General features: G+C 56.7%; 6 protein-coding genes across 6 annotated transcripts; 2 read left to right on the forward strand and 4 right to left on the reverse strand.

Moving 5' to 3' along the window:
• Positions 1-1,530: 1,530 nt before the first annotated feature.
• Positions 1,531-6,364, forward strand: D7B24_003156 (uncharacterized protein; the record flags this gene model as incomplete). Its single annotated transcript, XM_028637349.1, has 4 exons — positions 1,531-2,139; positions 2,233-5,775; positions 5,849-6,195; positions 6,253-6,364. 4 exons carry the CDS (start codon positions 1,531-1,533, stop codon positions 6,362-6,364), a joined length of 4,611 nt encoding a protein of 1,536 aa, XP_028490779.1.
• Positions 6,365-7,802: 1,438 nt separating this feature from the next.
• POL1 (DNA-directed DNA polymerase alpha catalytic subunit pol1) lies at positions 7,803-12,383 on the reverse strand (the record flags this gene model as incomplete). The annotated part of the gene is made up of 4 exons (XM_028637350.1): positions 7,803-9,557; positions 9,614-11,878; positions 11,927-12,030; positions 12,083-12,383. 4 exons carry the CDS (start codon positions 12,381-12,383, stop codon positions 7,803-7,805), a joined length of 4,425 nt encoding a protein of 1,474 aa, XP_028490780.1.
• Positions 12,384-12,831: 448 nt separating this feature from the next.
• D7B24_003158 (uncharacterized protein) lies at positions 12,832-14,667 on the forward strand (the record flags this gene model as incomplete). Its single annotated transcript, XM_028637351.1, has 1 exon — positions 12,832-14,667. One exon carries the CDS (start codon positions 12,832-12,834, stop codon positions 14,665-14,667), a length of 1,836 nt encoding a protein of 611 aa, XP_028490781.1.
• A 294-nt stretch (positions 14,668-14,961) lies between these two features.
• On the reverse strand, positions 14,962-16,094 carry D7B24_003159 (uncharacterized protein; the record flags this gene model as incomplete). The annotated part of the gene is made up of 4 exons (XM_028637352.1): positions 14,962-15,246; positions 15,313-15,786; positions 15,866-15,993; positions 16,052-16,094. The coding sequence occupies 4 exons, from the start codon at positions 16,092-16,094 to the stop codon at positions 14,962-14,964; spliced, it is 930 nt and encodes a 309-aa protein (XP_028490782.1).
• Positions 16,095-17,468: 1,374 nt separating this feature from the next.
• On the reverse strand, positions 17,469-20,454 carry YAK1 (dual specificity protein kinase yak1; the record flags this gene model as incomplete). Its single annotated transcript, XM_028637353.1, has 5 exons — positions 17,469-18,295; positions 18,348-19,086; positions 19,145-19,304; positions 19,384-19,583; positions 19,654-20,454. 5 exons carry the CDS (start codon positions 20,452-20,454, stop codon positions 17,469-17,471), a joined length of 2,727 nt encoding a protein of 908 aa, XP_028490783.1.
• Positions 20,455-21,749: 1,295 nt separating this feature from the next.
• On the reverse strand, positions 21,750-24,138 carry URA7 (CTP synthase ura7; the record flags this gene model as incomplete). Its single annotated transcript, XM_028637354.1, has 12 exons — positions 21,750-22,268; positions 22,319-22,441; positions 22,505-22,525; positions 22,582-22,956; positions 23,015-23,098; positions 23,156-23,512; positions 23,575-23,642; positions 23,691-23,716; positions 23,774-23,837; positions 23,897-23,914; positions 23,974-24,015; positions 24,081-24,138. The coding sequence occupies 12 exons, from the start codon at positions 24,136-24,138 to the stop codon at positions 21,750-21,752; spliced, it is 1,755 nt and encodes a 584-aa protein (XP_028490784.1).
• Between the last annotated feature and the right edge of the window lie 327 nt (positions 24,139-24,465).

Genomic DNA, 24,465 nt, shown 5'->3' on the forward strand with positions numbered 1-24,465 from the left:
CAAATAGACCCCCCCCCCTCCCCCAAGTGAGTGATAAATCAACAATCAGTACATAGGTAGGCACAGGGCACGGTGGTGGGGTTTGAGGCCATTTCGACTGGACATCCATTCGTCTGGGCTGACTGCAAAAGCAAATGAGCGCTGCTTCTTCCACAGGCTCGGATAGTCAAAAAGTGTTGGCAAGAAGAAATCCCCACGATGCAGGTCGCACACGCACGAGCTGATGGTGGCACAGCCCTATCCCTTGGTACACTGTTTGCGCACGAAACTACTCCATCAAACTGTCTCTGAGTATTCCCAAGAGAGCGTTGATTCGATGCATGTGATGGGCTGCTCATCTTGTAGCCACTCTGTTTGGGTAAGGTAGCTTACTGTACCCTGTGTTGCTTGGATGCCTGGACAAACCATCGGACAATGCATACGCGGGGGGGTGTCGAAATGACGGGAAATCCGTATATTGCATTTAACAAATCACTGGCAACGGGTAAAGCGCCTTCCATCACTGATGAAGGGAAGCTTGCAAGAGGTACTCAAGGCTAGTGTCGGCGGCCTGTCGATGCTCCCGTCATCGGGGCTTTCACACTGTTCGAGGTTGGTAGTAAAGTATATTTTTTGAGGTAAAAAATTATGATGGCTAGGTACTGTGTGTGTACAGCAGGAAACCCGACTCCGACTCAGGCAGAAAGGCAGGAAAAGGGAAGGGGACGAAGTGTCTCCGACAAGGTCTGTTAGAAGCACTGTGGACCCACCCACTCACTCACTTTCCGTGCTATCCCCTCTGCCACACACACCACTCTCCCACAGGAAAATGGGGCATCACTGATGTTGCGCCGGCTCACTGCACCCCCCCCCCCCCCCGAGTGGCCCAAAGCCCCCCGTCTCGGTAGGCCCATCCACCCATTCACCCCCATCCACCCTTGCGCGCCCCAGCTCTTGCCCGGTTAGCCATATCTCCTCACCCAAAAAAATTTGGACGGGCCCTTCCCTCTCGCAAAACCCTCCACCTACCCATCACCAAACAACCATCCATTTGGCCCCCGTGCAAGATATTTTTCTTTGCCCGGCCAACTTCTCTTTCTTGTGGATAATACCCTTTTCCCAAGAAGAATCTCCCTTCCTCGGATCTCGATCTCGCTCTTTTCGACGGCAGATCTAATCCTCGAGACGCCTGTACCTGGGTCGCACTCGCTCGCTGGCAGCTGCGATTTCCGTTCTTTCTCACACGAGATTCTATCGACGTCGGCCTGTCTTTGATCAGCCCTGACCTCGATATACCTCGTCGCGACACCTCCATCGCCTCCATCTACCGTCATATCAGCATCACGTCTGCTCGCCTCTCCACCGGCTCGTTTCAGCTCGTTGCCCTCATCGAGCTCTCACGGCCCGTCTCCCGTCTCCTCGTGCTTCCGAATCCCACTCGCGATTCGATCTGCTTCCTCGCCCCCTTCTTTCATCGCTCACCACCAGCGTCTTTTCCGGCCACCGATCTCTTCGTCACTCGTCGACGACGCGACAAACGCTGATCCACATATGACTTCGACTGCGAGCTCTCAGAACAACCCGGCGCCGAACTCCTCTGCTGCTTCTGCCCCTTCGTATGCCTCTGCAGCAGGTGCATCCAAGAAGCCAGCCTCGACGCCTCTGATCGCGACAGGCTCCAACCAGTCTACTCCTGTGGTTGTTGGCGGCTCTTCCGCGCAACATGCCAAGTCTTCCGGCCCTTCACCAGTAAACGGACGACCTCCCATCACCCCTGCCGTGCCTGCTCCCGCAGCTGCTCACGGCTCCAACAACAACTCGAACAATATGAACGGCGCCGGCGAACATAGCCGGAAGAGCTCCGTTACCATCAGCGCCAACGGCCCCAACAGCTACGCCGCCAACGGTGGTGCTGCTGGAGGAGGCTCCAAGTCCGGTATCCAGTTCGGCTTCAAGGACTCGCCTGCTATCGCCCATAGCTCGCCTCAGATGTCCGCCGCCCCCATCCCCATTCCTGGTGGCAACCAGAGCGCCAGGGTCCCGTCTCCCGCGCACTCTCCCTCCCCCATCCCCCAGCCCTCTGCCAGTGGTGGTCGTCCTCCTTCGGGCATTGCCCAGCAGGGCAACATGACCTTTGGCAGCCTCGGCAGTGATGGCGACGTAAGTTTTCTTCCCCGCCCCAAAAAGACTTTTCGTCACCCGAAGATGCGTATTTCTCAAGAAAGCCCCGAGCTGACGATAGTCTGTGCACAGCGTCACATGAGACAGGCTTCCACGCCTCAGAACCCGGCTGCCCTGGCTTCTCAGCCCGGTGCCCATATCCGCCGCGAGTCCGCCGTCTCTCAGCAGAGCGACATGAGCGGTGCTGCCGGCAACCGTCCCAACTTCACTCCCCAGGGCGGACGTGGCCGTGGCAACACGCCCTACAACCCGGCTCACCCTCCTTTTAATGCTAGCCAGGGATTCCCTCCTAACTTCCAGCCTGGCCCCGGCCGTGGCCGCGGCGGCATGCCCCCTGCATTCCACCCGGCTAATCGCCCCATGGGTTACCCCAACTCTCCCGGCCCCGCGCGTAGCCCGGCGCTGACGCACTCTCAACCCGGCACGCCCAACATGGCTCCTGCCCAGATGCACAACGGCATGCCCAACCAGACGCAGTACCACTACCCGGCACCTGGCATGCCCCCCCACCAAGTACATACCCTCCCTTTCCTTGCAGATTCGTTTCCTTCCAAGCCCGACAAGAAGAAGTCTGGCCGCCGCGATCAGGAGAAGTATCCCGACCATGACCGGCAGCTAATCAACTCTCGCCATCGCGGCTTGTCCAAGGCGCAGACCTCGAAGTCTCGACGTCCAAGTAGACGCGGAGAAGTATCATGCGGAGAAGCGCCATGGACTCAAGCTTCCGAAGAAGCAGCTCTCAGCGGTCGCAACACGGGCCCCTTGCACGCGACGCCGTCACTTCACCCGGATGCCCCTTGCTTTTTAATTCCTCCCTCGCACAAGAGCCTGCTAACCCAGTCACCTGCTAAATTTGATCTATCTCCCGAATCGGGCAATTTCGAACGAATGCTGACAGCTAAACAACAGTATGGATACCCTCCCCAAGGCGGCCAATTCGACGCTCGACAGGCACCCTACTACATGCCCCAGCCCTACATGCAGCAAGGCCCTGGCGGCTCGCCAGCCGGCAACTACCAGCAGGGCTTCGTCCCTCCTCCCTACCACACCGCTGCCCCAGTCAGCATGTCGCGCACCTCCTCGCACTCTGAACGCCCCACCTCCAGCACCGGCCAGCCTAGCCAGCCAGTCATCGTCTCGGGTGCGCCCCAGCAGAACGCTCAAGGCAAGGGCGCTGCGGCCCTTCCTTTCACGCGCCCCAAGAAGAGTGCCGCCGTGGTCATCAAGAACGCCCAAGGCGAGACGGTCGATTTCTCCAGCATGAAGACGCCTGCTTCGCCCTCCCCGAGCACCCAGCAGACCAGGACCCCTCCCGTCATCGCCACCACACCCTCTCCGGCACCCAAGAGCGCCACCCCTGCGCGCCCTGACCACAACAGGACGGAGAGCGCACCGAAGACGGCAAAGGAGATCCAGGAGGAGCTGCGCGCCAAGGTCCTCCTGGCTGCCGGCGGCGAGTCCAAGGACACCAAGACCGCCAAGCCTGAGCCCGCTAAGACCGAGGTCAAGCCTGTTGAAGCTGCACCCGTCGAGGAGGCCAAGAAGGAGGTTACCGAAGCGCCCAAGGCTGCTGAAGAGCCCGCCGCCGAGGCGACCAAGAAGGAGGAACCCAAGGCGACTAAGGAGGCGGAGTCGAAGCCTGCTGAGCCGGCAGCCAACGTCGAGAGCGAAGAAGACGAGATGGAGCGCATGATTCGTGAGATGGAAGAGGAGGATGCCCGTCGCGAAAAGGCCGCCAACGAGTACGAGGCTAAGAAGAAGGCTGACGCTGCCGAGATGAAGAAGCTGGAGGCCGAGAACAAGACAGCCTCCGCGGCCGAGGCGGATAAGAAGCTTCGCGACGCTGAGCGTGAGGCTGAGCGTCTCGAAGAGGAGAAGGAAAAGAAGCGTGCGGCCGCCGAAGCCTCCGGCAAGTCTGCATCAGTCGCCGACGCCCTCGCGGGCAAGGAGGCGCCCGAGGAGGTCGGCGATGTCACCGACAAGCTCGCCAACCTCAACATTGGAGACAAGTCATCCAAGGCTGCGCCTGCCGAGAAGGCGCGCGCTACCAAGCCGGCTGCGCTGAACCTGGCTCCCATCAACACCAAGCCTGTCGAGCCCCCTCAGCCCAGCGCTGCCCTCCAGTCGCTCAAGTCGGCCCGCTTCCTGACGGTCATCAACCAAGACATCTACCCAGCTGGCATCAGCTCTCCCAACCCGGCGTTGAACGCTGCGGTTGCGAAGAAGGGCAAGACGTTCAAGTACGACGCGCAGTTCCTGCTCCAGTTCCAGAAGGTCTTCACCGAGCAGCCGTCCATGGAGTTTCACCATCAGGTTAAGGCCTTGATTGGTGAGGACGGCTCCCGCTCGGCGTCGAGCCCTCGCCCCGGCTCCAGCCGACAACCTTCCAGGTCTGGGGCCTTCACCCCGAGCCAGCCCAACATGGGCCAGTTCATTTCGAACCCGAGCGTGCGCGGCACAACGTCCAAGCAGCGATTCGCCATGTCCAACGCGGCTCTTGCTAGTGGTGCGACGGCCCCTGCGGCCGGCGGCATGGGCTCCTTCGGCCGCACCGGCAGTGGATTCCCCATGGGACCCCCTATCTCCCGCAACGCGTCGTCGTCCAATATCAACCCGTCCAACTCGCGTCGCGGCCCTGGTGGCAGCCAGAGGGGCAACAGCAGGCGTGACAACTTTGGTGCCAAGGAAGCGCAGGCTGCTAAGACCATGCCTCTTACGCAGGGAATGGACCTGAAGCCTATCACCGTTTCCTCTTCGGGTTGGAAGCCCACGAGCCTGGGCAAGGGTCCTGCCGCGGCGGCGCCCACTGGCAACATGGACCCGGAGATGGTTCAGCGCAAGGTCAAGGCTGCACTCAACAAGATGACGCCGGAAAAGTTCGACAAGATCGCTGACCAGATCCTGACCATCGTTGCGCAGTCCAAGACCGAGTCGGATGGACGCACGCTTCGCCAAGTCATCCAGCTGACCTTCGAGAAGGCTACCGATGAGGCCCACTGGGCCTCCATGTATGCCAAGTTCTGCAAGCGTATGCTTGATACCATGAGCCACGAGATTCGCGACGAGAACCTCAAGGACAAGAACGGCGAGGTCGTCAGCGGTGGCGCGCTCTTCCGCAAGTACCTCCTCAACAGGTGTCAAGAAGAATTCGAGCGTGGCTGGAAGGTCAACATTCCCGCCAAGCCCGAGGAGGCTGAGGATGAAAATAAGATATCCGCCGAAGCCGCCATGTTGTCTGACGAATACTACATTGCTGCCGCCGCCAAGCGTCGCGGTCTTGGTCTTGTCCAGTTCATTGGTGAGCTGTACAAACTGGGTATGCTGACAGAACGCATCATGCATGCTTGCGTGCAGAAGCTGGTCGATTACGAGACGACACCTGAAGAGGCTGAGATCGAGTCGCTTTGCAAACTGCTCAGGACTATTGGTGCCAACCTTGACGCAAGCCCCAAGGGCAAGAGCATCATGGATGCCTACTTTGACCGCATTCAAAACGTCGTCAACATGCCTGACCTTCCCAGCCGTCTCAAGTTCATGCTGATGGACGTTGTCGACATGCGCAGGTCCGGATGGGCCACGAAGGAGGCTAACAAGGGTCCCAAGACCCTTGACGAGGTTCGCGCTGAGGCAAGTCAACAACATGCCCCTCGTTTTCGTGATGTAACGTCAAAGCTAACCGGTTCCACAGGCCGAAGCCGCCGCTGCTCAGAAGGCTCAGGAGAACGCCCGCGGCGGCAGCCAACGCGGTGCCCCAGGCGGTCGTCCCCATTTCGGCCGCGGCGATGCTCGCAGCTTCAGCAATTACACTCAGCAGCAATCCAACCAGGTTGGTATGGATGATCTGCGCCGTCTGAAGGGTGCCACCAGTCGTGCGGCCAGCGGCAACGTCACACTGGGCCCTACGTCCATGTTCTCTTCGCGTAGCAACAGCGGTCGACGACTTGGACCTGGCGGCTCGCTGGGCCGCGCTGGTGAGGACTCGAACGCCTCGTCGCGCACGGGAACGCCTCCTACTACACACACGAACGCCTTCAGGTAAGCTTGACCGACAGCTCACATATGCCGTACTACACGTCGCTAACTCACCCCTAGTGCCCTTGCCAACTTGGACAACGATAACCCTGCCTCCCCTCCTTCGACGGCAGCTTCCCCAGCGCTTTCCAAGGCTGTCCCTGACAGCACTGCTGCCAAGGAGAGCAAGTAGAGGAGAGTGGACGGCTAGAGGTTTTGATTTTCCAGAGTCCAACGAACGCATTTCCCAAATAGAACGGGCGAGGTTGTTTTCGTGCATTTACATGGGAGGGGTTTCTGAGGCAGTGTTTTACAAAAGTTGATGATCGTTTCCATCGGCCATGATACCACCTTCGAGACACCGACATAGACGAGCCGCTTTGGGACGATCAGCCGAGGGAGGAGGCGGCGGGCTATTCCCCTTTTCGCGGAGGGAACGCGGGCTTTCCGTCACCCTCGGCACTGTTTCACTACTTTTGCGTCTTGCATTTTGTCGTTACGTCGTCTTATTTTCTTCTAATGCGAGCCGATTGATTCGAGGATTGATTCTCTCTGTTTCTTCGTCGTGCTCTGGTACACACGCTGATGGATGATGGCTGCCCTTCGCCTTCACACTGCTTTCGCGTCTCATGGCAATCGAGCGCGTACGTGCCGTGAAAGAGGGCGACGGGAAGGGACCGGTCGCTGTACGATGGGGTGGTGGTGCGCATTCAGTTTTCCTTCAGTGACCACAAAGAAGAGGGACGGACGGATGGATGCTGGACTGGGACGGTACCTGGGTAGTGAATCCGAATGGGAGAAGGTATGAAGCACGAAAAGCACATCTTTTGAAGACTTTTTTTGGGGGCCTGTTGCACAAGTTAGTCGACAAGGACAGGTGAACAAGTGATTTTATCCGAGTCGTCCGCCTCTGCTCTGCTGTGATATCATGCCCGCCCTTGCCCCGAGCTTTATGTGAACAGCCTGCCTGACCCTGTGGCATGAAAGCAACCTTCTCAGGTACCCATCTCTCCAAAGACCGCTGGCAAGAGGAGCGAAGGGCCGATGGCCTCGTGGCAGACCGTGAAGGAGTGATGATTGACTGCTTATCTTCCGAGAATGTCTGTCGTAAAGACACTTGAGCCATCATCATTCATGTTGGATCGCCGTGCTATGTTTTGTTCAAGGACCCCGTCCGAACATTTCCGTTTGTTCATTCTCAAATGGCACATCACACCTGTCAGCTTAGATCCAATCGGTCCTACAATGTTGCGGAACATGCTCCGTAGCCTTCAGGCCGTGGCAGGATAGAAAAGCCTTATGGTCATGCTACAATGATCCACCATTGAAGAAGGGAACGAGCACAAAACAAAAGTTAAGCATTGTTGTCGGGTGATAGTCAAGACATGCATGCATAAGACTAAACGGGTAGAATGAAGGAAAACATTGAGCGCACTTAAAGCGAATCACCTACTACTCTTCACTACGTGACAAATGGCATGCCCTTCCTGGACCGCTTCTCCGACGAACGCCAGAAGAAAAATGAAGAAAGCTTCTCTACAGTAGCCAAAGCTGAACCCGCGCCATTACCAGTCAATTATCATACCCGTTCGTAACCTGGAATCCACCCCTCAGCCGCTGACGTGGATATCTCACGCAGCTGGCGCCAGAGCCTTGCTGAACCCCAGCTTGGCGAATAATGTGTCCATCGCCACCCATTGCCTGCCGCACTTGTCGAGATATTTATCAACGACACCCTTGACGGTGCCGAAGCGCACCCGGTTGTGCTCCGCTAGAGCCAAGATATTTTCCCGGTCCGCCTGCGATAGAGCCTCCTCCGAGCTTGGCGCGGCGGCCGCAATGGCCTTGTCGCGTGCCTTGTCGACATCCCAGAGACTGGTGAAGTAAACGAGCTGGTTGTAGATTGCCTTCTCAGAGTAGTCATAACGCATACGGCCTAGGCAGTCTCGCGCGAGGCCCTTAGGGCCCAGACAGCGCGTGCCGTAGACGTTCATCTGGCGCGTACGTATGCCGCACGATGAGTCGTCGCATATAAGCCAGCCTTCGTAATAGCGGGCTGTCTGGACTCGGATCGCATGCTCTACCTGTGCGACGACCGAAAGGGGGCTGATGGTTGCGCCACAGTGGTCGCAGAGGACGCCAGCGGGAGAGACTCGTGTTGGCTGGCTGTAGAGGCCTTCGAAAACAGACGACTTTTTGCATGTGCGGCAGCGAAGGCTGAGGCGGGTGCAGTCGGCAAAGCGAACATCGTCTGGAATCTGGGACTCGAGAGGATGAACCTCCATATCCTTCTCTACGCCGTCGTCACGTCTCCTCGACGTGTCGTATCGCTTGATGTCCAGTCCCAGACACTCCGCCAGTTGCATCGTCGAGGTGCCGACAATGTTGGCGCAGAGACGCTCCACGGGGGGGAAGATTTGCTTCGCAATGTACCACTCGACATCTGGTGCAAGTCCCGACTCGGGCTTGAGTACATCAGAAGGCGTGTACGCTCGCTTGGGCGCGGGCTCAGAGCTCTGCCCGTCGCCTGTGATGATGTAGCTGATAACGTCGCCCTTGCGAACGTTCTTGCCGCGAGCGATGTCACGAAGCGCGACCTGGACCTGAGGCATCGTGTCGCCATTGGGGTACTCCTTCGGGCCCTTTCCAAGCTGTGTGAAAATGATGTACTTCTGTGCGGGAATCGATTGTTCCCTCATCTTGGCGGCGATCTCACGTAGATAGTCGTGAATGCGCGAAATTGACACCTCTGTGTCCTCGCCAGAGAGGATCTCGTCAAGAAGTTTCCCAGAAATCTCCTTTGAGAGCCCACAGTACTCGCGACGCTTCATGTCGAGACCCTTCACTTCCATCTTCTCAATGTACTTGCCATTGTTCTCGACAAGGTTGATGGCAGCATACTTCTTCTTTGCTTGCAACAGAATGCGTCGGAAGACATTATCAATGTCAATCTCAAGCAGCCTGTACCGCTCGTTGACAGCCTTTTTGAACTCGGCGCCGACTTTAAAAGCATCCGCCACATTCTCGACGTTGGCATTGATCATGACGGAATCCGTGTCGCCGTAAATGACTTGGAGAGCTCTGCTCTCGGCCAGTTCCTTAGTGCTTCGGAGGATCTCACGACCTTTGTACGTCGTCAAGACGGCGAGGGGACGGGCGTAGAATCGAGACTTGGTGTAACCCAAACAGCCGTACATAGAATTGGCTGTGAGCTTCAGGGCAAGCTGCTTGATGTCCCAAGTAGCGAGCTGCTCGGGCGTCGCAGTCTTATCCTTCATGAGGCTCTTGACTTGCTTTCTTCTGCTGACGAGCGTGGCAATAAGCTTGGGTAGGATACCTTGCTCTTGGTCCACGGGAACCTCGGGTACTTCTTCCTCATCCTCAAGCTATAAGATAGTCAGCAATACTCTAGCGTTATGCTCTCGATGTAAAGACTACTTACTTTTGCGGTTCGATCGACAGTGGTGAAGCAAATGTTGAACTCTTGAATGATGGACGGGTATAGAGAGTTGAAGTCCATGACAAGGACGAACTTGTCGTACAGACCCTTTTCGGGATCAAACACCAAGCCACCCTTGAACTTGTCCTTCTTCTTGCTGTCGCCCTCTTCGTCCTCCTTGGCGCCCTTGCCCCTCTGGAAGCCTTGTTTGTCGGGGCAAATATACTTGTTTCGATGGAACTCATGGAGCAAAATGTATTCGTTTCGCTCAGCACGAGTTCCGGTCAGTGTCCTGGCCCAGGAGTTACCAGCCAAGTTCGTGAGGACCTTCGTCAGCGGCAGCAGCTGAACTTGTAAGGCCAGGGCTGCAATGAAGTACGTGTCCGCCTCGATATGGGTGACGTAGTCCATGAATCCTTCTTTCGAGTGGGAAGCCCAGGTCTTGAGCGCGGCATCATTGTCGAGCTCTCGGCGATGGTTGTTTCCCGAGAGATACAGGCTGCACATTTCCGTCAAGCTCCACGACTGACACTTGTACATGGCAGATTTACCGGCATCGTTGGCCAAGTCGCAAAGAAGGCGTCCTGACATGACTTGCCTCTCGGCGAAAACGTTTCCACCAGTCTTTCCAATGGAAGAAGGCCATACAGTTCGTCGCAGGCGACCGAGACGAGACCACTGCGGTGTCTTCTTCTCGTGAATCCGGTTGAGCAGAACGCTGTAATCCACGCCTTCGAGCTGATGGCCCAATATCACGTCAGGATCCACTATGTCGAGCTGAGCAAGGAAAAACATGAGAATTTCCGACTCTTGCTTGAACGTCTTGATTAGACCTTTGTTGCTCCTGTCTTTGGCTAGCTTCTCAAATCCGCCAGGGAAGGCTGACCCATTCGGCCTGACGAGAGTGAAGGTCCGGCACGGCAGTTTCTCAGCTGGAGTGGTGTCACTCAGCGAGACCTTTTCGTAGACTCTAGCGCTAAGAGCCAGAATCTCGAGTTTGTTGTCTTTAGCATTGAAAGTCGTTCGCATAGCAAGACTCATGAGGGTCAGTGGAGGAGTATCGAGGTTCTCCGAATCACGGAGAGATGCGACCATATTCGGGTGCTCAACGAGGACTTCGAGCTTGCAGTGAGAGGCATTTTGGAGTGAGCTGAAGTCGGCATCCTTGATGTTCAGCCAGCAAGGCCCCATGATGTTCTTCCAGAGAACAAACTGCTCAAAGAGTGCCGTGTTGGTGCCAAAAACGTGCGAGAAGGTCTCGCCCGTTTCGCCAGCATCAACAGGCGCCATACTGTAGGGGTACAGGCACTTGAGATACTGGCCTTCCTTGGGAATGTCTGGTAGTTCGAAAGCGTACTTTCGGTTGCAAGACTTGGTCTTGTACTTGCCAATTTTCATCTTAGTCATGAGGGCGTCCACTTCACTGTACACGTCCACCATGCCAACCTCGTCGCACGTATCGATACCACCCTGCACGCGAGTCTCGCGTGGTAGAAAGAAGAGCTTGCGCAGAATGTTGTCGATTTTGACGAAACAGCTGACATGCTGGCCAGTCTTCTTGTTCAGGACTTTGCCGAAGAGACACAAGCTGCCACTGACTTCGGTGTAGTCTGTCCAAAACATGTTCAGGCTACCATCTTCTTCGATGGCGTCCTTGTAGTCGATCTTGCGGATGCTCTTGACTTCCGAGACCGAGTTGCTGACGATATTGAGGTTGTTTGTAATGTCGTTCCACGCGGATGGGTCAATAGCTGATTCTTGCTTGACAGGTGATGACGTGATGGGTGCTGGGTAGGGCTCGGGCTTGATCAACTTCTTGGGTGGTCTGGACCCAGTAATATTGACACTGGCAGCAGTAACGGTGCCGGCATGAGCGACCTCCATCATGTCGTCATCGTCATCGTCGGGCTCTTTCTTAATCTGAGCCTTGCGCTCTGCGACTTTGGCTGCCGGCGAAGAGGGTGCAGGGTCGCCCATGGGAAATTGGGTCGGCAGTTCGTCGTCGTCCATGGTGGGAACAGAATTGTCGTCCACGAGCATATCGTCCGCAGCAGGAGGGGACGATGGTCGATCATCCCGAATCTTACTTCGTTTCGCCAACGGTTGGGACCGCTCATGTGGCGGGGGAGAAGCGACTCGAACTCTCCGTTGTTGGCGATCGGGTGATCGGTGACGTTTCGTGGAACGGGGCACTGGAGCGGGAACATTGGTGTCGACCTCACCGAGGAGATCTGCGAGGAAGTCGTCGTCTTCCTTCGTTTTCGCAACCTAGGGTTGTGTGAGCCAGGCTTATTTGATTGGGATCCAGCGACTCACCTTTGGTTTCGCTTGCGTCTTGCCGGCACCACTGGTGAAGTATGTACTGATGTCTCGATCATTCGCCTCCCGCCTGGCTGCGTCGTCGGCTTGTTTCTTCTTGGCTGCGGATTGTCAGCCGCCTGACAGTGTTAGAGACGGAACCAAAGTACTGACAAGCTTTTGTTGGCCTTCCCCTGGCGCCGGACCCATCTTCTTCGCTGTCAGAAGCGTAGTGGTACTGCTGCACACGATCCCATTCTTCGCGGCCGTCGTCGGCATAGCCCTCGCCGTTGTCGTCTACGACAAAGTCATCTTCGTTGAGACGATCACGTACTATTTTCTTGTACTGCGTTTCATCGACCTCTTCGTAAAGTTCGTTGATATCGTCGACTTGGTAGTTGTCGAAAGCCTTCTTGCCCGCCTGCCGGAGAGCCTTCAGCTCGGCCAGCTTGGCGCGCCTGTCTGTCTTCCCCATGGTGCGGACGGGGTGAAACGAAAAGTTGGACTATGACAGAGTCTGGTTCATGACCGATCGAATCAGCAGAATGGAAAGGGAACTGGTGAGGGTTGGCGGGGAAGTGTTATGGTGGTGTGTGGTGTGGACAAGAGCTTGGTTGTCCTGCCAGGGGGCTCTGGCTGGTCGACATAGGTACTGTGACAAGACAAAGTGGGCGTTAGGAGACGCGTTAATCACGTTCAGCACGCGTTTCGCGCGTTCACTTGACGACGCGTTCCCTTCAAACCCATGCTCTAGCCCCCACTCCCAGTGGGTGGATAACGGATGATTAGATAAGATCTTATCGCTCAAGAACGCAATCAGACTCTCGAAAAAACTCCCGAGATGGAACCTGATGGCTTGGTCATGTATCATTGCTTCAGAGACGATTATTCACATTGGGCCTTTTCGCGCAGCAATCATTCCAATGTTTTCATGTAGAGCCTGCCTTCGCAGAGCCTTGGGCTCGGCGACAAGCTCATCTATGCCCACCGATCTAGCGATCCTCAGCATCGCCGCTTCCTCTCAACATACCAGGTCATTCGCAACCTCGTCGATCGAAGATGCGATTCGAGCCCCCGTAGCCTCTACTACTTCACGACAGACCCGCCCTAGCACCAGGTCGGATCTAAAAGACAGGCAGAAGCTTGAATGGGCGGTTAAGAAGCACCTTGAGCGCATGGACGACCCCTTCATCATTGCACAGCATGTCAGCCGCACTCTCGCAAAGGATCGCTACGATGAGGCCCTCCTCCTTGTACAACAGGCCAGCAAGACGGCCCAGTGCGTCGTCTCCTGGAATCACTTGATCGACTTCCAGATGAAGAACCAGAAGCTCAACGCCGCTGTCCGCCTCTTGAACGACATGAAGAAGCGTGGTCAGCACCCCGACGAGCTCACGTATACCATCATCTTTCGCGGCTGCGCCCGCTCGACGTATCCCAAGCTCGCCGTGGCTGAATCGGTCCGCTTATACAAGTCGATGACCAAAGACGCAAGGCTCAAGCCGAACATCATCCACTTGAACGCAGTCCTCCAGGCTTGTGGCCGCGCCGGCGACCTCGACGCCATGTTTTCCCTCCTCGATTCACTCGATGACAGCAAGCTCAAGCCCGACACACATACCTATACCGCCATCCTACAGAGTCTACGCGCTTCGGCGGAAGACCCCGCGTCTACCAAGACTGCATCGCAGCAGCTGCGGAAAGAGCATGTAGCTCAGACTATTGAACGATGCAAGTCTCTATGGGAGGAAGTCATGCGCAACTGGCGCAAGGGCGACCTCGTCATTGATGAGCATCTCGTCTGCGCCATGGGTCGCGTGCTACTTCTCGACAAGTCAACCCGCAGCCAGGACATTCTTATCCTGGCAGCTGAGACGATGAACCTGCCGAGGTTCGACAAGGACAGCAACGCCAAGCCCCACGATACCGTCGACCCCGCGCCGCCATCGCCCAAGTCCTCCAGCAAAAGGACTGCGCCTTATGCTGTCCCCGGGAAGAACACCCTGTCTCTGCTCATCACCATCCTCACCGATGCCCGCCTCACCCGCGCCGGCATCCGGTACTGGCTTCACATTCTTGACACCTACGCCGTCAAACCCGACGCCAAGCTGTGGGAGCAGATGCTTCGCCTCCTCCACCTCGGACGTGCCAGCGCCGATGCTGCCAGCCTCGCGGCCGCCATCCCCCCACCCCTCGCGACCCCTTACTTCTTTCGCCTTGCTCTCGCCACCTGCCTCCGCGACAAGAACAGCCCGCGCATGCCCGCCAATGCAGCCGCCATAGTGGACAGCATGTCAGCCGCTGGCCGGACGGATCCAAAGTCGCTTGCTCTCTACCTCCAGCTCGTCCAAGGCCGCGGCGAGGACTTTTCCCCTGCCAACATGGACGAGTGGAAGCCGTACTGCAAGCGCCTCGCGGACGCTCTCGACAAGGTCTGGGAACCGTACCGTCTTGCGAGCGAGAGTGTCGGGCTGCCGAGGATGGTCGAGAGCCGGAAGCCATGGATCAGGGACACCAGCGCGTATGAGCGCGTCAACGAGGTCGTCGGGCTGGCGCGCGAGATGGTCGGCATTGCAGGGCGCATCGGACGCGTCGAGGACGTGCTCGACCGGAAGACTATGAAGGTTTTGCAGACGAGGCGAGACAGCCTCAATAGGCAAGTAGTCGTCTTTACCGAACTCCGACAGCAGCTGCCGGCCAGCATCATTGGAGAGGAGAGGGACGCTAAAAGATCAATGTCGGAAAAGTTGGAGTGGTAATGCCCCGCTGAATAGCGATGTACAACTCTTGTCATATAATAGATATAGTCACGCCCATGTCAGCACCCATATTCGCTCAACCGCTTACATTAGAGTCATATACCCAATCTAGCAACCTTGCTCGTGTTATGATACAGTGAATCAGCCAGATTCTTCCGTTCTCTCCTTCCTTTCTAGCAAGGTTTCAGATGGCAAGTACAGCAGCCCATCAAAACCGGCCGTCAATGTCCCGCAACCGAACGCCCGTGGTGTCCCGCCGCCCTGACCCATGCGCGTCTGCTCACATCCCTAGGCTTATCGACCTCCCCTGCTGCGCTGCTGGGGCCCCCGACCCTTGCGGCTGTTTCCGACGAGCTTATCGCTGTAGAGACCGCTTCGCTCCGTGCTGTAGTAGTAGGGCTGCTCGTCGTCATTGTCCTCGTCCTGAAACCCGTGCGAGCCGTCGACAATGTTGCCGGCGTTCGATCTCTGAGCCCGTGGCCCGCTGGGCGCGTTGTGTGGGGCCGCAGCACTCCTCTGCGTGGCAGGGTCCTTGTAACCGCCCGGTTTGGGATACACCTTGATGAGTCGACCGTCGGCCTAGCACGTCCGGGTTAGCCAAATATTCACTTCATGTCGGCGAGCCCCGTGCCAGCAAAAGCATACCGTCTGGTCGTTGAACGTCGAAATGACCGCCTCGCCTCCTTCCTTGGACGAAAAGACCATCTCGACAATGATGATGGGCTGCGTCTTGATGACGGTGCAGCTGATCATCTCGCCGCCGACGGGCGTCATGGCGCTCTCAATGTCCGCCGCCGTGGTGCCAGGCGCAAAGTTCTGCGCCATGACGGCGTACGGCCCTGCGAGTCCGCGGATGGACAGGCCCGGGCCCTTGGACGCGGGACTCGGCTTCTGCTGGAGCAAGTCTGTCCGCTCGAGGGCGTCGACCATCTTGGCGGCGCGTTTCTCAGCCCGCTTGCCCTTGGGCCCGACGGCGACATTCTTGCTCCCAGGCGTCGAGATGCGCGACGCGAGGCTGTTGTTCCTGGGATCGTTGACGGAGCTGTGGAGATCGTGGGTCCATTCGCCGTTGATGTTGCCCGCGCTCGAAGCTTTCGCTGGGCCGAGGGAAGCGCGTTGCTGCAGACCGAGCCTGGATTAGCTTCGTACCACATGCCATCAAGGCTGAGAGAGACGGGTGGACTGCGCAATGGCCTACCTTCTTGACGCCCACCCTGCTCGCAAGCGAAGGCCCTGTCCCGGGCTTGATCTTGGACGGAGCACTCTTTCTTCTGTCCTTGGAGAAGATCTTCTGGGCCAGGGCTTGGTTCTTCTGACGTTCACGGCCTGTATCGCCTCATCAGAACGCTGTCGGATCGCAAGCATAGTGGCCAGAGCGACTCACCCTCGTGGACGATCTTCTCGAAATCGACTGCGACCTTGGCCATGGTTGTTGGTGATTTGTGGCGGGTGCAGGAGAGCAGGCCAGACAGGGGGGGCGGAGAAGAGGATGGGTGCACTCTCTGTTCTTGAAGGCGCTGGCCGACGAGAGTCGCGACAGAAAGTCCCAAGTGAACTCAGGAGAGAGAAAAGAGAGAAGCAGGTTGCAAGACTCTACTGTGACGTTTGCGCAAAAGGCTATCCAGGGGTGGCGGTTTGGTGATTAGGTATAGTATGTAGGTTGTGTCGAGTTGGTAAAGGCATCGGCTCCAACGCGTGTGATGAGCTACCTACCTACCGACCTGTTATTCAATTGGACTGACCCCTACATAGGTACCTAAGTCAGGTACCTACCTAAGGTAGGTACCTAGTCGTCGTTCGTGGCCCATTCTTCGGGCGCCACAGTCCACTTTTAGGAGGCCAGCCAAACTCATCAACCCACCAAAAAGTCTGTACCTACAGAGACCTGGGCACCCTCATGGCCAACCCGAAAGGCGTCCCCACCGCGCGCCTTCCTGCTTGCCCGCCAACCGTCACCTAGGTATATTTGGTCTCATCACTTTCCCCCGGGACACTGGCACACTTCATATGGAGCTGTCATCTTTTGGTGCTGAATGCACATTTGGATGGTGAGTAATGTTTCTCTACCCATGTCCTGCTGCTTTGAAAGATAACTCAGCAGAACACGACAATACAGAATCCGCAAAAAGTTGACACACTTGATTTCTCAAGAGGACTGCCCTTTCTGTCACTGAGTACAGACAGCATTTAATCAGCCTGGATAGGATCCAAAGTACAAAGCCTGTTGAGGCTCCCTTTGCTCAAAGTCATTCCCCGTCCTACCCTCCCACAATCCCCTCTCTGGCGGTACCTAGGAAGAGAAGAAAGCCGCCAATGCCCTCCATCCGCGTTATAAGATGCTGCAATATTTCCGCCTCCCGTCCGCCCTCCCGCCCGTCCGTCCCTTTCGTCATCGTTCATGGTATCCATCCTCTTGATCTCCAGCTTCTGCTGCCAGCAGCGCCACGCGTGGTTTCTATCTGGTCGGGGCCGCGTCGTCGTTGTCGCAGTCAAAAGCACGTTTTGTCCCTGGCGCCAATCTGTCCGGGCCATGTTCTTTGCGCCGCGCCCCTTCCTCCACATCGATGCCCTTGATTTCGTGGGCTTCTGACCGGGCTCAGGCCTGGAGTTCCTACACGTGCCGGCTCTTGTACGTCTTACTAGACAATGGGCGATTTGCGCCAGCTCTCGACGTGGGATGACATTTCTGAAGGGTTATGGTCCCTCGTACAAAACCCCGGCTGCTTCTGACAACTTCTGGGGTTCGACCGATCGATAAGCCCGTCGCCGTCTCACTCGACTGGACGACGTCAAGTCATTGTTCAGTGCCAGGGGTTATTCTGGCTACCCATGAAGCCCTCTTCGAGCGTCCGCTCCTCGAGGTTGCGGATGAAATCGCGGTTGTTCCCCCTCCGCCCCTGTTGCTGCGCGCGGCTATCGCGTCGTCCTGCCCTGCCTGGCGTGCCCTCAACCCCCGACATACCTTCGCCCGGTGGCGGGTAGTATGCTGGGCTCGGTTGAAGCCTGATGGGCTGACTGGGGTCAAGGTGGCTAGCAACGCGCTGGATGGCAGCAGGGATCCCGCTTTGCTGCTGATCCATTGTCGAAGCCCGCTGGCGCCCGGCGCGCATGTTGTTTTGCGGGTAGAGACCGCCTTGGTTGATGTTGGGCTGCTGGCCATAAGGAGCTGCAGGCATCTGCTGCGGCGCCTGAGACAAGACCACCTGCTGTTGCCCATAACCACCCGGCTGGGGGCCATAGGCAGGCGGCTGTGGGGCGTGATTGCCGCCAGGAGAGTACATGACGTTACTACCATACATGGACTGCGTTGCTGGGGCGTGTCCGGCCTGCTGGTATTGCGCGTTCATCGATGCATAAGCCCCCTGCGCCGCCGAGTGGGCCTGTGCCTGGGCTGCCTGGGCACGCTGTTTGCTCAGCGCCTCTGCTTGCTGCTGTTGCTGCGTACCAGGAGCCGGAGACCTGTTAAGCGAGCTCGACTTGAGGTTCATGGGGGGTACAAAGGGACCAGTGAACTTCTGTTGAGTAATGAAAGGGTGCAGCTTAGCCTGCTGTGGAGACCATCTCTCTAGCGGGTTGATATTGAGCAGCCCGCGGACGAAGTCGATGAAAGCGATGCGGTTGTTCATTTCTACACATTCTGTCAGCAGTCGTCCCCGTCATACCAGGGTGGCCAGGCGTACCCCTGTCGATCTCGTTCTGTTTCATGTTCTTCCGCGGCATGGGATAGGTCTTGATGATGTCCGGAAGAGTGTTCGCCTGGAAGTATTTCTTGCTGGGTTGTTCCTTGGTTGAGTGTTCCCGTGCGTATTGTTCCATGGGCTTGAGCTGATATGTGCGGCGCCCAAACTCGTCCTGCCGCTTCTCAAAGAACTCGCCGGCCTGTTTTCCCATTTCGATCATCCAGTTGGACGGGTTGCCGAGCATGTCGACGATTCGTGAGACTTGATTGTACTCGGACGATCCAGGGAAGAGGGGGAGACCCAGGAACAGCTCGACCACGATGCAGCCAAGAGACCACATGTCGATGGCAGACGAATATGGTAACCCCAGCAGGACTTCGGGAGAACGGTAAAATCGAGACTGAATGTAGGTATACACAGTCTGGCGCTCGTCACACGCGGAGCCGAAATCAATAATCTTGATGATAGGGCTCTCCAGGTTCTTCAAAAGAATGTTTTCGGGCTTCAGGTCGCAGTGGATCAAGCGAGCCTTGTTGAGAAGCGCAAGGCCATTGAGCAGCTGCTGGGCGAAGACGCGAACGAGGGTCGTGCTGAGTCCCCTGAACTGGTTCTGCTTGATGAGTTCGTAGAGGTTGACGCTCAATAACTCGAACACGAGGCAGAGATGCTGGCGGTGGATGAATGTGTCTTTGAGTCGCAGGAGGTGGTGATCATCATTCTTATCCAGTTTGGTGTTGAGCTGTTGAAGACTGAATTAGCAAACGAATGCCCTTCGGGCGCAAGGGTAGTTGTCGTACCAAATCAAGGACAGACACCTCCATCATGCTCTGGTTGAAATAAGCTGTGCGGTTCTTGATAACCTTCACGGCAACAACCTCCTGAGTCTTCAAGTTCTGGCACTTGACAACCTGACCAAATGTCCCCTGGCCCAACACGTCGAGGATGAGATATCGGTTCCTAATCAAAGACGTATCAGTAAGCGGCGCATGGAGGCAATCGACACAGCACCCCCTGGGCACTGCGAGTGGTGACATACTTGTGACCAGCCTCCTCTGAGCCGAGGATATCATTCACATAAAGGATGTAATCGCTGTCTTCGTTGTCGAAACCGTCATTTTTGACACCCTTGCTCGGTTTGGTCAGAACACGCCGGGGGTTGCGCGACGACTCGTATTTGAAGTTGGGGTTGCAGATGCGGTAGGTGGCCGGGAGGTGGACTGTAAGAGCTTGCAGAGGCTGCATGGTCGAGCGTTAGCCGTGGATGCTGTAATACCGCAAATGCTTTCTGTGACAGATTGATTCTTACACTGATGAAGCCCCCTTCGGGGTTCGCTCGGCGAAACGGCGGCTGAGCGCTGACTTTTGGTCGAAGGTCGGTCAGAGCACGAACCGGCTTGAACTCGGGAACGACACTCTTGTTGAGCGCAGCGACGGGACGACGGGGTGACTTGGGATCAGCAGCGGCGAAAGCTCCATCGAGGTTGGCGACAGCCGAGGATGGGTATCCATCGTGGGTCGAGGTATAGGGCGTGATGGGGGGCAGCTGAGGAGCCTGCTGGCGCCCGGCGTAGTAGGGACTCTGAGGGTTGTAGTCGGATTGCTGTCTCGTGGGCGATTGCCTCTGGTCGGGGGGGCTGACGAATTGACCTTGGACGGCGGACTTGGGCGCGTAGGGAGACGTGGGCGATAAGGCCTCCATGGGGGAGTACCGCTGCGCGGCGGCCGAAGGTTCCTGGGGCGAGTGTAGGTTGGCAGGACGGCTGCCGGATAGGTGAGACTGGTGGTGCGGCCTCATGGGATATTTCATGCTGGCGTAGGGGTCCTGGGCGTCCTGCATGGCAACGTCGCCGTTGCCGTCGCGCACCTGAGGCGAGGCCATGGGCGAAGCAGCAGAGGGGGCGGCGCCGGGGCTTTGCTGATACTGCTCGTACTTGAAGCCGGCTGGGGGTTGGTTCTGGCCCTGGATATGGCCCTGGCTGTGGGTGTGACTATGACCTTGGGGGGGGACTTGACCAGCGTAATCGCGAGGGATTTGAGCAGCGCCGTTGTTGTATCGTCGCGAGGAGGCGCCTGAGTCAGCGTAGCTCTGCTGCCATTGGGAATCCATGGCAAAAGGCAGGGAGGTTGGGGGCGGAGGAGGAGGGGGGCGGGTGGGCGGACGAGATGCCCAAGGCGGGATTTACGACGGGGCGAATTGGCAGTGTGTAGACGAATGGTGTGGAAAAAAGAGGTGGGTGGATGAGAGAAGGAAAGGATGGGGGCGGGGATCGCAAGAGAAACGAGAAGAGGCACAGATCAGAAGCAGAAGCAGGTTCAGGTTCAGGTTCGGCAATCGTCGTGCCCAAGGGGGAACGCTTCGTCAGGGCGCTGGAGCAGGATGTCGTCGTTTTGCCTTTGTAGTTGCTCGACAAGAAAGACGTGCGTGAGGGAGGAAGTAAGAATATGGAGCAGACAGGACGCGTTGGAGCGGGCGAGCGCACCGGTTTGGGCTGAGACCACGCAATGCAGCAGCTGCTGCTTGCTGCTGTTCGATCTTGGCTGTGCTTGACGCCGGTTGGGTTGGGTTTTGGGGGGGCAATGGGGGGAGGGGACTGGGGAGGAAGGAGAAGGACAGGAGGGGCCTGAGCTTGGGCAGGCAGCGGGAGGACAGGCGGACGTATGCAGGATGGGGCACCGAACGACGTAAGAGCAGAAGAGTGGGGAGGAGGGTCGCATGTGTGCATCTTTCTTTGCTCTCTCTCTCTCTATCTCTCTCTCTCTCCCTATCCGCTGTCAGACCGGGTCCCAAGTGTGCCTGACTGACGCCCCAGGTTGGGATCCTGGGTTTAATGTTTCCAGGGTGATTTGTCGAAAGTGCCTGCATCCATTTCACTTTTTACGTGGACAAGGACGCCCAGTACCACCGAACAAGCCACCCAGGCTGCCCCCCCCCCCCCTCGGTGAATAAGGTACGCAAGGTAGGTTCCCAGGGAACCTTAGCTAGCTACCTCCGTAGGTACCTACCTACCTTAGGTATAGCATTCGACCTGTCCTGTGTCACGCACTGAATTTCATGCAGGGACATGCACAAACAAACCCAGACCACCTCAATCGTTTCGAACGTCGTCACCCTAGGTAGATGCATTTCCTGTGGACTGAAGCATCCCATGATACCCACAAAAACTTGTAGAGGAGGATGGTCTGCAATTCGCAAGAACACGAGGTGCAGGCCGTACCTTTCCGCTGTGGATTGCAGCCCGCTCGCATGGATTGTGGCTGTCAGCGCTGCGCAATACTCACGATAGTACGTATAGACATTCCAGAAGAGGAGGGGGTTAGAAATGATCATCAAATGCCGCCGGTACAGCCTATGCCTATATAATAATGTTCCAAACTCTAAAACGCCTGTTGATACGCGCTGCTTCAGAAAGAAGCCTGGTTCGTTCCGTTGATGCCCTCGCCACTGCTCTGCGTACTAGGGTTCTTGACCTCCTTCAGGACCTCGTCCAGACAGCCAGCACTGGCCGCGACAAAGCCGAGGAAGCAGGGGCTAGGCTTGAGGACGCGGCTCAGGTATTCGGGATGGTATTGGATTCCGACAAAGAAGGGGTGGTCCTTGAGCTCGATGATCTCCATTCGCTCGCCCTTGTCGTCCCGGCCGATAAAGTCAAGGCCCGCTGCCTCAAGACGCTCGATGTATTCCGGGTTGACTTCATAACGGTGTCGGTGGCGCTCGTCGACCGATGAGGCTCCCCCGTAGAGCGCGCGCAGCTTGCTCCACTCAGAACCATCTTGGAAAAAGGTAGGTCGGCTTCCAAGACGCATGTTTCCGCCCATGGTCGTCTTGTCAATCTCGGGCATGAAAATGATGGCTTTTTCTTCGGCCTGTGCGTCGAACTCCTCCGACGTAGCCTTGGTGATGCCGGCAATGTGGCGAGCATACTAAAAGGTCATTAGCAGGAAGACAGCGATCAATATCATGTCTGACGAACCTCAATCACTGCAACTTGCATACCAAGGCAGACACCAAGGTAAGGAGTCTTCTGCTCGCGCGCCCACTTGGCAGCAAGGATCTTGCCCTCGATACCTCTTGTGCCGAATCCACCCGGACAAAGCTAGGAACAAAGTCAATGCTGTGTTCAAAACGCATCAATCAAAAATTGCACGGTGTGACGTACGATGCCCGAGGCGGTGCAGACCTGTCACAATGATTAGCTACCGTGAGCGAGAGATTCATGGGAAGGGCTGGACGAACCTCATGCCAGGCCTTGTGGAACTTGGCTGGATCCGTCTGCCGCGCACTCTCTTCCAAGTGCTCCGAGTCGACCCAGACAAGGTTAAGCTTCCTCTTGCAGTGCATAGCACTGTGCTCGAGAGCCTTAACGACGCTAAGATAGGCATCGTGAAGCTCAATGTACTTGCCAACGAGAGCAACGGTGACGGTCTCAAGATGCCTTTGCGGCATCACGGTGTCGTTCCAGGTCTTCCACAAGTTCTTACCCTGCGTTACCCTGTCCTCACTCAGGGGCAGCTGATCCAGTCGAAGGAAGGAGCGAAGGCTGGTGGTAAGACCCTGCTCATGGAGAAGCATCGGGACTTGGTAGATCGTCTCCATATCCCTGACCGCAACCTGCGCCGAACAAGTCAATGTCATGAACCGGTTGCACCAGCGAAAGCCCTTGACTCACCACTTGTTCCAGGTCAACCTGGCAATGGTGGGCAATCTTGGCAACCGTGGCGTCGTCCAGCGGAAGCTCGCAACGGCAAGCAACCTGTTTTATAAACGTCAGCTCGATGCGCCTCAAGTAAGTCAGCAGCATGCTTCTCACCAGGTCAGGGATGAGACCAGCGCTACGGACGCTTTTCACGGCGTGCTGGGTTGGCTTGGTCTTCTGTTCCTGGCCAATGACTGGCACGTAGCTGACGTGAATGTTGACAAAGTTGCCGCGGCCTGCGCGATGGCGAAGCTGAACCAGCGCCTCGACAAAAGGCATAGACTCGATATCACCCACGGTGCCACCGAGCTCAATAATGCAAACATCGGGCTCCAGTCCGGACTCGTCCACAGGGATCTTGGCCACGTCCTCAATCCACTTCTGTATTCCGTCGGTGATGTGGGGAACAACCTGCACGGTCTTGCCGAGGTAATCGCCTCTGCGCTCCTTCTCGATGACATGCTTGTAGATCTATAGCAAAATACGGTATCAGCGCTGTCTTGTGCCTAGCCAAACACTTGTGCGAAGCGAACCTTTCCCGTAGTGATGTTGTGAGCCTTTGTGAGCTTGATCGACAGGTAGCGCTCGTAGTTTCCGAGGTCTATAGCTTATAAGACTGGTTCTCGAGGCTGCGACGAGTCACACTCACCAAGATCGGTCTCGCCACCGTCGTCCCTTGATATAAACAGTCAGGGTTTAGAGAGCAGCCTTGCGGGATGGCGTGCAACTTACAAAACGAAGCATTCGCCGTGTTCCAGGGGGCTCATCAACCCAGCGTCAACACCGAGGTAAGGGTCTGGAGGGTTCCCGTGTTATTCTGCGTATCTGAGAATGGAGTTTCGGGTTTTGGCGTACCAATCTTGATTGAGGTCACTAGAAGCTAGTCAATCACAAAGTCGTACAAATCAATGATTAGGTAGACGTTAACTTACCTCTGTAGCCGCTGGACTTGAGCAGAAGGCCCGACGAAGAGGCTAGACGGAGTTTGTTAGCAGACCTGGGCGCAAGGAGGACTGCTTCACAAAGCTGGGCTCGGTACCGATTATGCCCTTGCCAACGCCCGAAATGACACCACCACTGACAAGGAGGTACTTCATGTTGGCGAGTCCGGCAAGGATGTGTTTCAACTAGGTGGTATGGTGCGAAGCGTCGTGCGAGTAGCGAAGTGACGCAAGGCGATGTTTGAATACCAGCAAAGTGCAAAGACTCACCGCGCCCTTGCAGACGCGGGCAGAGAAACTTTGATGATCGCGGGGCTGTTATCTTATCAGGTAAATTTTTAGGTGGGACGGGGACGTCTACACGCTAAAGCGTACCTGCGTTCCCGTCCCATTAAAATATTGTGTCAAGCTTCAAGACGCATCGGATTCGAGGACCTCCGACTCGTCGCTTTAGAAAGTGCACTCAATGCAGAGAATTGGGGG

The sequence above is a fragment of the Verticillium nonalfalfae genome (assembly GCF_003724135.2).
Source record: "Verticillium nonalfalfae strain VnAa140/NRRL 66861 chromosome Unknown scaffold_187, whole genome shotgun sequence".
NCBI lineage: Eukaryota > Fungi > Ascomycota > Sordariomycetes > Glomerellales > Plectosphaerellaceae > Verticillium > Verticillium nonalfalfae.